At 53.9% G+C, this 16,994-nt stretch overlaps 1 protein-coding gene across 10 annotated transcripts in view; it reads left to right on the forward strand.

Annotated features, from left to right (window-relative positions):
- TOM1L2 (target of myb1 like 2 membrane trafficking protein) overlaps window positions 1-16,994 on the forward strand; it is a 114,666-nt gene that overhangs the window by 65,583 nt on the left and 32,089 nt on the right. For 9 of the 10 annotated variants that reach the window (XR_004621770.1, XM_011229756.3, XM_034647168.1 and 6 more), the window contains 4 exons: window positions 3,983-4,132; window positions 12,224-12,358; window positions 13,807-13,965; window positions 16,683-16,799. Coding sequence is in view for 9 of the 10 variants with exons in the window: in XM_011229756.3 (XP_011228058.1) it covers window positions 3,983-4,132; window positions 12,224-12,358; window positions 13,807-13,965; window positions 16,683-16,799 (561 nt within the window). In the remaining variant the exon portion in view is untranslated. The remainder of the gene's footprint in view (window positions 1-3,982; window positions 4,133-12,223; window positions 12,359-13,806; window positions 13,966-16,682; window positions 16,800-16,994) is intronic. The other variant, XM_019803679.2, reaches the window with a different exon arrangement.

Consider the following 16,994-nt stretch of genomic DNA (forward strand, 5'->3'; position numbering starts at 1 on the left):
CTCTTGTCTTTTTGATAATAGCCATTCTAACAAGTGTGAAGTGATCTCTTATTGTGGTTTTGATTTGCGTTTCCCTGATGATTAGTGATGTTGGGCATCTTTTCGCGTGCCTATTGGCCATTTGTGCATGTTCCTTGAACTCATGTCTATTTAAAGTCCTCTGCCCATTTTTTTAAAGTTTATTTATTTATTTTTAGTAATCTCTACACTCAGTATGGGGCTTGAACTCACGACTCCGAGATCAAGAGTCATGCTCTGACTGAGCCAGCCAGGCGCCCTACCTTTGGCTACTTTTAATTGGATTGGTTTTGGTTTTTTGTTTTTTGGGGGGCTTTTTGCTCTTGAGTTAACTTCCTTATGTATTTTTGAGATTAACCCCTTATTGGATAGATGGTTTGCAAATGTTTTTTCCCTTTCTGTAGAGTGTCTTTTTAGTTTGCTGATTGTTTCTTCTGCTGTGCAAAAGCTTTTTAGTTTGACATAGTCCTGCTTATTTATTTTTGTTTTTGTTGCCTTTGCTTTTGGTGTCGCATCCAAAAAATCTTTGCCAAGACCAATGTCAAGGAACTTTTTTCCTGTGTTATCTTTTGGTAGTTTTACAGTTTTGGGTCCTACATTTAAGTCATTAGTCCATTTCAAGTTAGTTTTTGTGAATGGTGTAAGATAGGGGTGCAGTTTCATTCTTCTGCATGTGGTTATCCAGTTGCCCCAACACTGTTTATCAAGGAGACTTCCTTTCTCCATTGAACCGTTGTCATACCTCTCTTAATAAATATTAGTTGACCGTGTATGTATGTATGGGTGTATTTCTGGGCCCTCAGTTCTGTTCCATTGTCCTTTTTTTATGCCAGTACCATACTGTGTTGATTATTATAGCTCTGTACTATAGTTTGAAATCAGGAAGTATGAGGTCTCCACCTTTACTATTCTTTCTCAAGATAGATTGCTCTGGCTATTCAGGTTTTTTTATGGTTCCGTATGAATTTTAGGATTGTTTCTCCTATTTCTGTGAAATCTATAGATGGTTTTAGGTAGTATGGACATTTTAATAATATTAGTGCTTCCCCAATCCATGAACATGGGATATCTTTCCATTTATTTGTGGCTTCTTTAATTTCTCTCATCAGGGTCTTAAATTCAGGGTACACATCTTTCACCTCCTTGGTTAAATTTATTCCTAAGTTTTGTGTTTTTTGCTTGCTTATTTGTTGATGTAGTCAGGTCTTCGCTACAAATCCAGAGATGCCTTTGGGAGCCTTCTGACATGTGCAGATCCCTTGTGCCTACACCGAAGGCTCCAGCCTGGTGCATGTTGTGTGATCTCATGTCTACTCTTATGGCTTCTCTGTCTTTGTCTTCCTTTACTGTATTAGTTGCTCTCAGTCCTCCTGCTCCTTATGGGCCTTTGACAAAGATACTAATTTTTATTCCAAACAGGAGTTTGTTAGAGACCCGGAGAGGCTCTCTGCTTGGGCCTCAGCATATGAACTTGAAATGCCGTTTCTGATTGCTTAGAGGCACCTGTTGTCACTCCGTGGGCTTTGGCTGCTGGAAAATGGCTGCTGTGTGTTTCATGCTCTACAACCCACAAGGACCCTTTACCAAGGGCATTTTTTGGCAGAGTCCCTGAAGTGGCTGAGTGGCCTTTGCCAGCCAGGGAGAGCCTCCTGCATCTCCTGCTCTGCTAGGCTTCAGGGCTGCTCTGGAGCACACATCACCTCTGTCCACGGCATTTCCAAACCTGTATCTGAGCCCCGTGGGCCAGCCTAGGCCACACTGACTTTAAAGTCTGCTGTCCTGGAAGACGTAAGGATGTGCTCCTCAAAGGTGAGACGGGCGTCCTGGCCCACTGTTGCCCTGAGCTTGGTGGCAGAGCCTCGGCTGCCCTGCCATGTGGGCCTTCCTGCTCCCCTTTATCCCATGTTCTTTCCCACCACAGCTGCTTTCTTGCCAGCCTCCTGCCCTTCTCTTCTCCACCTGCTCTTCATAAAATAAGCCATTCTTCCTGCCTTGGCCCCAGCAGCCCAATGCCTGCATAGGCAAAGTGAGGAGAGGGTTTCAGAGGATTCTAGAAAGAAGGGAAACTGTGAGTTCCCAGAGGGCAGGAAGAACCCCTCTGGTTCCTCTCTGCAGCCCCCATGGTCACTGTGAAGGTGAATGCTGGTTCCCTTGTGGCCTTCCGGAATCAGGCACATGCAGGGGCTAAGAATGAGGATGCCCCCTTGGCTGAGGAAAACTTTGGTGACCTGAGGATGCTGAGCTTTGGGAGTCTCTGGGCAAACCGAGCAGAACCCGGAGCCTCCCACAGTGCCGGCAGGCGGTGGGGAAAGGCACCGTTTTGACTGGCTGTGTGGCTGCCAGGCTGAGGGCACATGCCAGCTCTGGCCTCCTCGGTGAAGTCACCAGCATCTCCAGGCCTCAGCTTCAGCATCTCAAAAATGGGATAATACCCACCTTACCGGGCGATTTCCAGGACCAGAAGAAGGAACAGGAAATCTGGCACCCATTGCCTGTCATCTGAGGGACTCCCAGCTGATCTTGGAAGAGAGCTGTTGGGGGGCGGGGTGGCCCTGTGGTCTAATTGTGGGTGAGGAGACAAGGGCTCTGGGGAAGGCTGATCCACTGAAAGAGAATTAATTCATTATGAGATTGGAATGAAATGGTATATAACGTGAAGGCTCCCACATAGTGCCCAGCTGGTAGTCCGCTCTCCGTTAGTGTGAAGGGTGCGGGCCTTCCTAATGGCCATGCTTGGTCAAGGTAATGCCTCATGGTATGATCCCAGCCCTGTGGAATGGCTGTGTAAGGTAACCAGTGGTCAGTTCTGTTTAGGTACCCAGGCAGCCAGAAATGTCCCCTGTTGCCGGGCACATTCTAAGGAGGCATTTCCCACTAGTTGACCGGGGCACAGGGGGGTGCTGGTATGGAAAGGGCCAGGTGATTGTATGGGCTGTTTTACAGAGAGCTGAGAAGTTCAGAAAGCTGTGTTCAGGGTTGGAGAGACCCTTCAGTGGGTACCCCTGAATTCCAGGGGGCTTCTCCCCTGTCCTGTGGGGACTGGGAAGTTTTCCCTTTCCTCACGTGTGTACAGCAGCCTCCTGAATGGTAATCATGATATCACAGTCCTCATTTACTGCCCCCCCCATGCAGGGCACTGTGCTAGATGGTTCAAACATACTCTCTCATCCTTAACTATGGTCCTGCAAAGGGGTACTTGTGTGTCCACCTTACAGATGAGGAAGCTGAGGCTCAGACAGGCTTGTCCTGGGCCGATTAGGGAGGAGGTGGCAGAGCTGAGATTCAAGCCCACGCTGGCCATCCGGCCAGAACCCACATGCGCTGTGCTTCTGCGTGGCTAAGGCCTGTGTACCTCATTTTTCCAGACAGGGGAAGAGCGAGCAGGGTTTGGAGTGAACATGGACCTTGAAGCTGACTGGCAGCTGAGGCCCACAAACCATTTACTGGGAGTAGAAAGTCCTTAGTCATTGCCGATTTTAGTTGTGGAGGCAGGGTTCTGTGGGGCGTGTGCGTGTGTGGGTGTGTGTGTGAGGCTGAGTGAGTGTGTGTGTGTGTTTGCTTGCTTCCTCACATCCAAGGGCCAATAATTCACGTGGCAATTCAGGCTGTCACAGCAGCCCTCTCTGTGACAGAGCCTGAGTCCCATTGGCTAATGTCTCACACCCAGAAGCCCGGAGAGAGGAGTTAAAAATGCTAATTTTCAGGGCCCGCTCAGTCATTTTGATCTCATTAAAACACCAGCATCCTTCTCATACAAAACTGGAGCCTCAATTACCAACGAATTGCCTGATGATTGTGCAGGGACAGGCGACTTCAGTCAGCCAGAGACGCCTGAATTAGAGTGGAGGGATGCAGTGCCATCCCCATGTGGCTCTGGAGGAGATGGTGGGACGGTGTAGGAGAAGCAAAGGGCAGGGTTGGGGTGGAAACTCAGCTGCCACGGTTTCCTCTCCTCCCTCCTCAGGTGCTGGAGACGTGTGTGAAGAACTGTGGCCACCGCTTCCACATTCTCGTGGCCAACCGGGATTTCATCGACAGCGTCCTGGTCAAAATCATCTCTCCCAAGAACAACCCTCCCACCATTGTGCAGGACAAGGTGCTCGCTCTGATCCAGGTAGGCGAGCTCCCTTTGTCCAGTTTGTTGGGACCGAGTGAGGTGGGGCCCCTGAGCAGGGGGTCCTCATGCTTTCCCATCATTCGGAGGAAAGAATGGAGACCCTCCTGGGTTTAAATATGTGTTGCAAAATGTTTGTTTCTACACTCATCGCACTGGAATAAAACCCTGAGAGGTGGCTCTCGAGCCAGTTGACAGAGCCTTTACTGGTTTTCTGGGTGCTTGGCTCTCTGTTGCCCCCAGGGGCAGGTGGGGGGCCCTGATGGGCCTCTGAGCCATCGGGGATGACATGGAGCAGGAAGGGCCACACTAGAGCCATGTACAGGGCCGGCGAGGCACTGGGTCGGGGCCAGCTCTGCGGCAGGCAGGGTGGGATCGGGGGAGACGGTGTTAAAGAGTGATTCACTGAGGAGATGACATTTCTTTTGGACCCTGAAGGACGTGGGGAGCTTGGTGGAAAGGTCAGAGTGTGAGAAGTGGCCTTGGGAGTAGCATGTGCATCAAAGAGCAGTTGACGCATGTGTGATGTGTTCATTATTACGGGCTCTGTAACAAATTACCCCAAAACTTAGGGGTTTAACGCAGCAACTGTTTATTACCTCATTGTTTCTGTGGGTCAGGAATTCAGGAGCGGCTTAGATGAGTGATTCTGGCCTCAGGAGCTCTCGGGACGTTGTGGTCAAGACGTCAGCCAGAATTGCCTCATCTGTGGGCTCGATGAGCTGGAGGAGCCACGTCCAGGATGGCTCACCACAGGGCTATTGGCAGGGGGCCCCAGCTCCTCACTGGCTGTTGGTAGGAGGCCTGAGTTTCTTGCTGTGCGGACTCCTGAGTGTCTTCATAACATGGCAGCGGGTTGTCCCTAGAGCAAGGGGTCCAAGAGAGCGCGGGAAAGAAGCTGCCGAGCCTCTTGGGACGGACTCTCAGAAGTCACGCACCGTCTTTTCTGTCAATTCCATTTGTTAGAAGGGAGTCACCAGGTCCAGCCTCCAGAGCCGGGGAATGAAGCTGCTCGTCTTAAAGAGAAGAGGACGCTTTAAAGCCATCACAGGGAGCATAGAGTGTGATGAAGAACGTCTGGGGCCAGGAGATGAGTCCAGAAGGATGGATGGTCAGGGGCTTGTGGGCCAGGCACGCTGACAGTTGATGCTCTGTCCTGTGGGCAGTGGGGAACCGCTGCACATTTCTGAGCTGGGTGTGCACAGATGGATCTGGATTTTAGACCGAGTCCCCTGGTGACAGGGCAGAAGGCACGTTCGTCAGCAAACGCATTAGTGCTGTTGTCTTCAGGAGCCGAGGGGAGTGGGCTGGGCAGGAGGTACTGTGATCAGCGGTGGGTGTAGGGGGCATTCGAGGTGGTGGCGGCAGAGGACCCTGGAGAGGAAAGTGGGACCTCGGCTGAGGTTCTCTCCTGCGTCCTGTGCCTTCAAATCCTCTCCATCCTGCAGACAGCCCCCAGAGGCCTGCCCACCCCTAGGTTGACAGCATGCCCCCTCTCCTATCACCCTCTTCTCTGGTCTTCTCTACTTGTGGGCTAACTTTTCTCTCTTCTGTCTCGCTCTGAGTTCTCCAAGAGTCCAGGGACATGATGTCCCCAGCGTCTAGAGCAGTTGATTGTGGAGAGTAGGTGTTCAGTAAGTTGTTTTTCTTAACGAATGGGGGACTGTGGTTTGCTGAAGTTCTAAGGAAGGGGAGGAGTGTGGGTGACAGCAGAGCCGCCTCCTGTGTTTTCTTAGGTGGTCCCTATCCCTTCAGTCTGCCCACCTGGTGTGTCTCTGTGTCTCTCCTTCCCTCCCTCCCTCCCTCTTTCACACATGCACACGTGCGCGCACACACACACACACACACACAGGTGCAAACCACTTCACCCTCTACTCTCCCCACCCCCACTTCTGCCCTCGACTCCCTCATTCTGGGACTTTCCCAGTACACTCCCCCTGCTTCGACACTCCCAGTATTGGTTGTCAGGCCAGTAAATCGTGGCTTTTTGCTCACAACAGAGGGGGCACCGCAGCCTTGTGCAGGCCCACGGTGGCCACAGGCAAGGTCTCTCTGGAGTCAGACCTGGAAGGAGCACTTCCGGTGGCCAGGCCCGGTGGGTGGTTGGCCACCCCGAGCCAGGCTTGTGATCTGCGTAGCCCCTCTTGGCTGCGGGGCAGGGCACAGGGAGCCTCGTGCACTGGCTGTGGCTGTGGCTGTCCCCAGGGGTGCCGGCCCAGCTTTCCCATCAGGGTCACCGCCTGCTCTTAGCACTGCTTCTCGCAGCTGTGTAACCTCAGCAGGTATTTGAACCTCTCTGGGCTTTTGCCTCCTTATCTGTTAAATGGGGGCCTGTGTCCCTGCCTCCTTACTCCCAGTCTGGAGTCTGGGATCAGTCCGCCGGGGCACAGCGCCCGTGTTGTGAGGACGCCCCCTGGTGGCTCAGCGGCAGCATGCACGCCCACCCACAGGGGCAGGAGCCGGATGGGCCCCTGAGGGCTTCTCGGGCTCCTTGTTGACCAGGATGCCCTGGATGGTCGAGCTGGGAAACCGCCAAGGGCTTTGTATAAGGATACTCCCCAGTGGGCTTGCTTACCTGCCTGGGAAGGGTTCTTCCTCTCCAGGTTTAGAAGTTTCATGAGGAACTTTTTGTCTTCAGTCCTGGCCACCCAACAGAAAAAAGCAGATAGCATTCAGAGGTGGCGGTTGGCTTGGCTTCTTGAATGGGGTGCACAGAAGAACAAACGGGATCTTCAGCCTTTTCTTTCCTTTTCCTGAATTCTCTATACGTATAGGGGATCACACATCAAACTCGGACATACAGCTGGATTCGTTCTAACAAACTGAATATACCGGGGTCACCAGGCCCTGTGTTGTGAGGCAGAATATGACCCGCACCCAAAGAGCCCCGTGCTCCAGTTCAGTACTTAGACCAGCAGGCCTTGCTCTCCTTCCCACCAGCACCGCGACCTTTAGCTGCGCAACGTTTGCACTGACACGTCCTCTCTAAAGCCCGTCTGATGAGTGTGTGCACGTACTGCACGGTCAGCCCGTTCTTAACTCCTTGGAGAAGCAAGATGACTTTATTTGCCTGTTGAATATACGTGTGAGGACTGGGCAGTCCTCCCTGAGAGTCTGATGCTTTCCCCCCCCCCCCAAGGGCGAGTGCTGCTCCAGCCATGACAATTGTGGGGGCGGGGGCGACAGGTCCCCGACCTTCTTGCCAGCCTGGGAGGAGGCAGCAGGCCATCACAGAAACACAGCGAGACCGAAAAGAGGTTCGGTCAAGTGTGTGGGTGCCAGAGTCCTGACAGCTTCTTCCTCACCATCTTCGCCTTCCAGACGTTTCTTGGTGCTCCTTGGAGCCCAGCTGCCAGGAAGTGGAAGCGGGCCAGCCCCAGCCCTGCCCCTGGGGAGCTGGTGATTTTATGGAGAGACAGAGGCTTGCAGATGATAGAGGGCCAGGGCCTACCCAGGGAGGGCTTGAGCTGGCTTTGGAATAGTCGAGAGGCAGCCCTAAACTCTGAACGTATTGATGCCTGAAAAGCTTTTAGGGCCAGGGGGTTAGACGGAGAAGGGCTCCCCACCCCTACCCCCACCCGGGCCAGGAGGCCTGGTTGGAGCTCCTGATGGAGGTGGGACCTGTGGCTTTGATGACCAGGCATCAGCCTGAGCCCATTGTCCCTCCGGTTGCTCCCCTATGGTGGGAGCAGGGAAGGGGCCTGTCTCCAAACCAGCTTTTCTATTCTTTTTTTTTAAGATTTTCTTTATTTATTTGACAGAGAGAGCAGGGGGAGCCCCAGGCAGAGGGAGAGGGGGAAGCAGACTCCCCGCTAAGGGAGCGCAATGCAAGGCTTCATCCCAGGACCCTGGGATCATGACCTGAACCGAGGGCAGATGCTTAAGCGACTGAGCCACCCAGGCACCCCTCCAACCCGCTTCTCTGACAGTCTCCCTGTGTCCATAGGGAAATGGGCACTTGTCCTCACATGTTCTACTGGCTTCCAGCCCACCATGCCTTCTGATTCCTTTCCTGGGATGCTGATCACAGGCATTGTCAGCCCGAGATTGGCCACACTGGGGCCATTTCCACCAGCACACATTTGCCATCAGCAACGCTCTAGGGGGATTTTTTCTTTTTTTTTTTAAGATTTTATTTATTTATTTGACAGAGACAGCAAGAGAGGGAACACAGGCAGGGGAGTGGGAGAGGGAGAAGCAGGCTTCCAGCTGATCAGGGAGCCCCATGTAGGGCTCCATCCTAGGACCCTGGGATCATGACCTGAGCCGAAGGCAGACGCTTAACGACTCAGCTACCCAGGCGCCCCTCTAGGGGGATATTTGAAGAGAATCAGTGGTTGCCTATCCCTTGTTCCAATATTCCATCCCTCCTCTCATCGAGGCATCTGTGTCCTCTGGCTGTCCTCTAGCCATCTGTAGCCACCCCATCTCCCCCAGGCCCCCCAAAGGAGACACCCCTCAGGCTTGGGTGCACCTGAGGCCCTGCCCTTCAGATTGCCCTCTCTCTCCCCCAGCCCAAGCCCAGCGCGTAAGCCGTAAGGCAGAACACTTGGAAGCGGTTACCTGACTCAGGTGTGAGGGCCCAGTGGGCTTCCCCGCCGCAGGAGTTTGCCCTTCAGGAGGGGAGCTGGTCTCCCTGGCAGCAAGAGAGGAGAGACGTTGAGAGCAGGGCAGCGTGGTGAGCAGCTTGCTGACTTTCTCGCTTTCAGCCTTTGAACAGCCTGCCACTCTCAGGCCCCACTCTGTTTCTCACCTGGTCCCTGGCTGGCCTTTGGCTGCATGCCTTTCTGTTTCTTCAGAAGACAAGAAGGACACTTGTATTCTATGCCATCCCTCAGCCTTTCCCTTGCAGTTGCTTTCAGGAACAGAAATGATACCATCCTGGTAGGGTAAGCTTATGATGGTCAGGCCTCTCCTGCCTCCCCCCTCCCCCCTCTCCCTACCCGCTCTTACCGTGCCTCCCCACCCCCTGCCTATTAGCAATCGAATCTAAAAATACCCTCTTTCCACTGAAGGTTTTCCTTTCCACTGAAGAAAGTGAGCTGGTGGGGGTGGGGTGGGGGCGGGAGGAGCTAGAGGTGTTGTGTTCTTGGAAGGTGTCGAAGACGTTTGGCCACTGGCAGCTCTCTGGAGACCCTGTCACTGGGGCTAGGCAGTCCGGTCCAGGGACAGGAGCAGAACATGGCAAAAGCCAAAGAACAGAGCCCATAATCTAAATCAGCAATCATTCATTGATCTGAAATTGGATGATTTAAAACTTTGTCAAAACTTGAGGGAAATAGAAACAAGTACATTGGAGTTTGTGTTAGTATAACGCCTCAGTCTGGCGTTTGGTGTACAATCCCAAGGAGCAAAGGGAATAAAAGCGTGAAATTCTTTTTTTTTCTCTCCCTATTCAACCTTCCTCTGGGTCTTTCAGCCCTTAACACCGTAGACATAGGCCAGGAAACCACTTAGCTTTCGTATAGGGCAGCCTGTCGGTGCCACCCCTGTGGCTCCCTGGCTTTAGGTTGGGGACCCAGAGTGAACCAGACTTCCTGAGCTTTGCCACCTCTCCCCTAGAGCAGATTCTCAAATCTCAGCTGGGTCAGCCATCCAGAGGGGCTCCTGCTTGCTTTGTCAGGGTCACCTCAGTCCGTGGACAGCCTAACTGGCCATCTTCCCGTGTTCTCCCCAGTAGGACAATAAGGATGCTTAGTAACCGTGAGATCTGAAGACAGTCTAACTTGATAAATGATGACTGGTTGCCTTCTCTGTGCAAGGGTGAGACTCGATGTGTACCTGCACAGGTACGACTGAGTGGGGAAGAAGACAGGAGCGCAGGTATTTGGGCATTGTGCCAGGAAGATACCAGAGGCCTGGTGTCTCTGGATGTATCCCAATTCTGCATTTCCACTAATGACTGTTCCTTTAAAGGTGCCCCCCGCCCTGCTCCCCGTTGGCATCAGAATCTTGTTCAGTAGAGAAAGTTGCCATGAACATATGCTCTGTTAGCACCCAGCTCACCCCAAACTACACAGGGGTCCCCTACAGGGGTTGAAGTAATAGCAGGCGGGAAGGGAGTAGATTAGCCAAGACTGCTTGGTTGCAGGTAACAAATGCCACTTCCAGTCTGCCTAGGCAAAGAGGACAGTTTGTCATGACCAGGCAGGGCCTCCCAGAACCCTGGGTGTGACTGGACCTGGGGAAGGGCCAAGAAGGGATCAGGAAAACCCTCCAAATCCTTTCTTGGCTGCACCCTCCAACACATAGGCTGTCTCTGCTCCCTGGCCCCGAGTGGGCACGTGGCTGCCTCCCAGGGCCCGCGTCTATAGAGGACAGTGTCATCTGCCCAAGGAAAGCAGCCCAGCTCTCCCCAAGCTCAGGGCCAAGCTCCTGGGTGGAGGGGAAGCTGACTGGCCCAACTTGGGATGTGTATTTACCTCCTGGTGCCACAGAAGATAGAGTACCGGAGAAGGGAGGGGCCTGTTGGCTCACTGTCAGGGCAGGTGCCCTGAGAAGTATCCACTGCCTGGAGAGCACAGTGATGGTTCTTTAATTTCCATTCTTCCTATCTCCGATCTGGCTGAGATGGAGAGCAAGATAAATGCAAAGTGGTTCCCTGGAGTTGTTTGTCCTCCCATAGAAATAGAGGCAGGAAGCGGGACCAGGAAGAACTGTTGTGCTTTTTTCTCCCCAGCCGCCCACAGCAGGCTGTAAAGCTGGTCTTAGACCCTGAGCGAACATGCTAGCTGCATTTTGAAGCTAGCCTCCCGGGACTCAGCTGGATTTTGAAGCCGGTGGTGGCAGCCAAAGCAGCTGGTGGAGAACGGGGCTCTGGGGCACTCCCTGGCGGGGGCAGGCCTCGGTGCTGCTGCTCTCCAGCTGGCGCTCCAGACAGGCCTCGGCAGGCACCTTGGGCCCTATTCAGCCTCCAGAAGGAATTGTTGGCCGAGAGGGGCCGTCCTCCGGCGGGCATTAAATCCCCGAGTGCAGATCAAATAAGTGGATCAAGGAAGCCGGGCTGACAGTAATGTTTGTGGTGAGACGCACCAGTCGGAATGAATGAGGCTTTTTGGAAACTGACCTTTTAACTTCAAATGGGTCTGCTGGTTAGAGATAGAGTTTCCGTGGCTGCCCCAGGATTGGTTGGAATGCATTGCTAGAGCCAGGGAGGCACTTAAAGGCTTGTGACAGCAGCAGAATTGACGACAGACCCGTGGGCGCGAGACGCTGTGCCGCCACCTATGGGTATGTATGTGGTTGGGGACAGGACAGGATGGTTCTAAAGAGCTGAGCTTCATTTGGGGGGAGCCCTTTGGAGATCTTTCTTTCTTTCAATAGACTGTCACTTCCAAAGAACAAAATATTAAAAAATTTTTTTTGGGTTTCACGAATCAGTGAAGAGTGACGGTCTATTGAAATATGTGTTCTTTTTCTCTCTGCATGGTATTTTCATCGAAGGGACTCCAGCGGCCATGCTTTGCAGTGGCTTTTGCCATGTGGACAGGTGTGCAATGACACTGTGGACGGTTCGGGCTCTCCCACCCCTGGGCCTCATGTCATCTCTCCGGCTGGCCCAGGCGGTCTCTGCCTTTGTGCGCTCCGATCCACTGGGGAAACCCCACGTTAGCCTTTATTTCCCATCACACATCCATTCTACCTTTCCTTTCTGCTCAGTTTGCCTACGGCTCCCGCCTCCGCCCCGGAGAGCTCTGCAGAGCCGAGCCGCGGCGCTGCGGTCCCCACGGCGTCCTGCGGACACGGCAGCAGGGCTGCGTCTTCACGCCCTTCGGCTGAGCAGCACCAGGAATCGATTTCCTGGCGATTAGGGAAATGCCTGCATTTTAGGATGCGCCACTGCGCTTAGGTGTTATTTCTCCATATCTTCTCCAAGGAGCTACTACCTGCTAAATTAAGTTTTGTGTTTTTGTTCACGCTCAACAGCGCCATTAAAAACCCACATTTTGCTCATCGCATTGTGGCAGCATTGGGGGTGGGGGTTGGGACAGGAACAGAGTGGGTTTGGCTGGAGAGCATGGGCCCCTGAGAGAGCACCTGGGCCGCCGTTGGTGAGAAGTGCTTCCTAACGGGCCCTCTCTTTCCTCCCAGGCGTGGGCTGATGCCTTTCGAAGCAGCCCTGACCTCACCGGTGTTGTGCACATATACGAGGAATTGAAGAGGAAAGGGGTCGAGTTCCCCATGGCAGACTTGGACGCTCTGTCTCCCATACACACACCACAGCGGGTAAGCTTCCAGCTGGCATTTTTTAGTAAGACCTATTGCAGAACGGGCAAGCCACTGCCACCACCCTTCTGCTGCTCCCTTTGAATTATTCAGCTTGTCATCACGCTTTCTTAAAGCTTGAGGGCATTTCTTTTTAATAACAAGGGGAATGCAGGAGTGAGACAGCTGGTTGACTGGTGATTAAGTGGCAGCAGTGATTCCCCCCTCCTCGTTTTCATCTGATTGTGGAAGGATATAAAAGAGGGATCAGTGCTGACATTTTCCAGGAAATGGCTGCTTGGGTGGAGCCGTCCATCCGTGAGGGCCACTGGCAACTACTTTTCAGAGACCCCAGGAATCTGGTGTGGGGACGTCGGCATCTCCCTTGGAGAGCACTGAGGCACCTCCGTGTTGGCAGTGTAGGGGAGCTGGTGATGTCATTGAACATGGGGCAAAGGGCAGCTTTTGGTTTTTTTGACTTAGAGGTCAAGTAGCTCTAGATTTTATTTTGAGCTACGAGTGTTCAGCATCCACCCAGACATCCTTGAATGCCGCCAGCCTTGGGACTCAAAGCCCAGGGAAGGTCCATTTAGGGGCCTGCCATGGAAACTCTTACAACGTGGGGCACCTCTGTGCTTCCGAAGGGATGCCGTTCATCCCAGGAAGCTGGTACCTCTACTGGCTTGGAATCAGCCTCTGGCCCTGGGGGAGAGCCAGGAAGCTCCAGGATCTGGGAGAGGCTCCCTGTCCCAGCACACTCTGCCTTGCCGGCCCCATCTGCTCATCTCTGAAATGGGGGCGAGGAGTCCAGAGCGTCTGTACAGGTCTCTTGTGTGGATCACGGTTAACGTTCAAGAGGCTATCTGAGATGCTCCAAGGGAAAGCATAAGGAATTATACTTTGCAAAGCATTATTCTCATTATGATCCCTCCAAACCACTTACAATGCTTTGTGGAATAAATGTAACCTGTTTTATTTTTCTAATAATGACACAGAACAGTGTTGTTGTGCCTGTAATTACAAAGAACATTCGGTAAATTGCATAATTACTATTTACGTTAGTCTCCTCACAAAGGCCAAAACATAACCTTCTGGTACCAAATAGGGATTCATGATTGGCAAAACTTCGCCGCAGGCCCCCTCCACTCAGATTCTGAGGTGGTCCTAGTAACGGGAAGCCTGACCAGAGCTCTCACAGAGCACCCTCGGTGCTCCCTTTCTGAGCGGCTTTGGTTGTCTGCCAGGTAAGTAGAGGGAGGAGCCGTTGATAGCCCGCTTCATGGATGGAGAGACTGGGTGCAGAGAGGGCAGAGAGATTCCTCGAGCCTCACAAATCAGCAGTAGAGCTGGGCCCCCCACCTGCCTGCCGGCTGCTGTGGCGGGAAGGGCTGCCCCCGGGTGGGGTAGGTGCCAGGCCCAGCCGCGCAGGCAGCCCAAGTGAACAGAGGACTTTGTTGTTGCCATGCCAGAGCGTCCCCGAAGTGGATCCAGCCGCAACCATGCCCAGGTCCCAGTCGCAGCAGAGGACGAGTGCCAGCTCCTATTCCTCGCCTCCTCCTGCTCCCTACTCCGCTCCGCAGGCCCCGGCTCTGAGTGTGACTGGCCCCATCACGGCCAATTCAGAACAGGTACTCGCAGACTTCTGGGCCATAGGCAAGGCGGCCGACCGTCCTCGTTCACCCTTTTGGGACACGTGCGGAGGCCTTCCCTGACCAGGCTCTGGGCTAGGTGTTGGCAGCCCGCAGATGGAAGGGCCCAGGCCCTCTCCCGAGGGCTCACCGTGTAGTGGGGAGACAGGGGCAAAGACAGTGTGGCAGACAGTGTCGCGGCGTGGCTGCGGGAAAAGGAACCAGGAGTTGAGCCCAGATTTGAGTGCTGCCTGGAGGGTCGCCCCGGGAGCTGGCGCTGCCAAGGCTCTCGAAGCTGGAGGGGGCCTCATCTGACACGGTGTGGGGCCGTGAGGAGCGGGGCGTTCAAGGGAGCAGCAGGTAGAAGGGTTGGAGGGTCAGTGCAGGTGCAGAATCCAAGAGGCAGGGGGGCCAAAGCACAGCAACGGACTTGTGTTGTGAACAGCCTTGTGAGTCGCGCAGAGAGGCTGGGATTGGTCTTGTAAGAGGCGTCAGCCATCAGAGGCCGGGGACGCGATCAGCAAGGTGCCGTGGAGGCGAGGCCAGGATGAGGGAAGCCCTTTAGGAAGCACCCTTCCTGCCTTTATTCCAAACACTGCCCACCTTCCCTGAGTTATTTCCTGAGAGGCCAATGCCATTTTAATCCCAAAGTGGATTTTTTTAGACGAGTCGCAGAGACTAGTATTTAGATGAATCTCTAGAATGTCCGTTAGTTAAAATTTGAGAATTGATTAGACTTGGGGAAGGAAAAAAAAAAAGAAGTGTCCCAGTGTTTATATTTTTTAAATCCTTATTTAATATTTGTGACAACGTCGTTATTATGGAAACTCATTTAAACAGAGGGGTCAAGCGATGAGGTGTGGTTAACCGAAGCGTGGTGCCAGGGCTGCTCACGTTTCCGTTCTCTGCTGGTCCTGAGGCGGTGAGCTGGAGGTCGGACAGGCCTGGGCTTGAGTCCCCACTCCGCTATTCCCTGTGAGGCTCCAGTCAGGTTGTTTAACCCAGTCGAGTCAGTAGAACAGGGCGGTAGTCCGTCCCTCCCACTCATGGAGCCGTCGTGGACTTGACAGGCAGCTGGAGAGGCCTCGTGGCCATCACTCCAGTGCTGTGTGCATGGCTAAGGAGAGGAAGTGAAACCCACAGCAGAAAGGTGGGCTGTATGATAACTGTGGGCTTCATTCACTCCATTCTGCCCTTTCTCATGACTCACAATGGCCAGGACCTGTCCCCAGAAGAGAAGCCCCGGGGAAGAAGGTCTCCAGCGGCTTTGGACTCTGCTCCAGCAGCAGAATTGGGCCCCTTTCTGCTCAAAGGGGGGTCTGACATGTTTGGATTTGGACGGTCCCACTGAGACCTTCCACTAACTGCTTATCAGTTGCGTGGGAGCTCAGGAAGAGCCCTCCCACTGAAGCCAGAACAGTCTGGAGGAGGGTTTAGAATGGGTGATAAGGCGTGGGTCCTGCCTCTGGAGGAAAACGGAAGCAGAGGCAGCAGGAACCCAGCCTGGCCTAGAGGGGCCCCAAGGGCTTCTGAGCCCATTTGGTGTCTTGCATTCCTGAGCTTCCAGGGCCAGAAACCTCTTCTGGCTAAGACTCAGGAAGAATTCACCCACCAGGCAGAACCAGAGGGGAGAAGAACCACTGGGGACCTAGCCCTGTGTCTTCATTGACCGTGTGTCCATCTGACCATCCAGTACACATTAATTGAGGCCCCCTGTCCCCTTCCCTGTGCTGAGAGTACCGATCTCCACTCAGCAGAGTCCCTGCCCCCAGGAGATTGGGGGGGAGACAGGGCTGGTCCTGGAATGGGAGGTGAGCTGGCTGGTTCTGCCTTAGGGAGGGGGGCAGGGGAGAGTCAGTAAAGGCTGCGGGGAGGACAGAAGGTGTTATTGGAGCTAGGGCAAAGTGCAGTTGAGAGCCGTAGCAAAATCCAGCGCTCTGGATATTGTAGTAGGAAAGGGATCGGATGGGTACTGGGCACATGGGTACCCACACTGTGCGGGATCTTCATTTCAGTCATTCCTTACAGCCCGGAGGCGTAGGCAGCGTTTTCCCCTCTCCATAAGTGAGGAGACGGAGGCTCAGATAGGTTCAGGTCTGTCCCTTATGGTGTCTCTACTGCAGGAAAGATGGCCCAGGCTTTGGGGAGCTTTGTTGGATGGGCAGGTAGGGGGCTAGGACGGGAGGGGGCCTCCCCCAGAGTCTTCTCTTGGTCCCTCTCCTCGCCACACCAGAAAAGTGCGGCTCATGCTGGCCAGCCAGCCCCTGGAGCACCAAAGTGCTTCCACTGTAAAACCCTGGGGCCAGAGTCTATAACAATGAGGGCCCTTGGAGATCACACGCTCCACCACTTCCCCTTGAGAGTAGGGACGGAGGCCTGAGCGATAAGCTCCCCACTCAGGTTTCTGTGGTGGGAGGGCCAAGCCACACACCAGCTCCGTCCACGCCGGACCCAGTGCTCTTTCCCGGCAGGGTCACCCATGACAAACTCTCGGTAAGCAGGGCTCTTGTGGGGTGGCCTCGCCGCCCCAGTCTCTTCTCTCCCTCACCCTCACACACAGATCAGAGTGTGACAAGAAGCCTTCAAACGCCGAGCACATTCAGAGGTGTGACCTAGATGTCACAGTGAAGGGGACTATCACCAGACAGGTACAGCTTGACTGACCTCTGCTTCCTGCTTTCCTTCCCACTCCCACCGCCCCTCCCCCGGCCTAACAGATTGCCAGGCTTCGGAGTGAACTGGACGTTGTTCGAGGAAACACCAAAGTCATGTCGGAGATGCTAACAGAAATGGTCCCCGGGCAGGAGGATTCGTCCGATCTGGAATTGCTGCAGGTGAGCGGGGCGTGGGGGTGGGGGGCTCATCTTGTGGAAGCTCTGGACCTGGGGACCCAGCAGTGAGGCAGGAGCGGGGCCCTGGGGGACTGTTGCGGGAAGGCACTGAGTCCCTGTAGGCTCTCCCTCAGCCTCATGCTTCCTGGGACCGGTCAGAAGCTAGTACCAGGCGCTCTCTTTCATTTTCCTTCATGG

Source organism: Ailuropoda melanoleuca, chromosome 17 (genome assembly GCF_002007445.2).
Source record: "Ailuropoda melanoleuca isolate Jingjing chromosome 17, ASM200744v2, whole genome shotgun sequence".
In the NCBI taxonomy this organism is placed as follows: domain Eukaryota; kingdom Metazoa; phylum Chordata; class Mammalia; order Carnivora; family Ursidae; genus Ailuropoda; species Ailuropoda melanoleuca.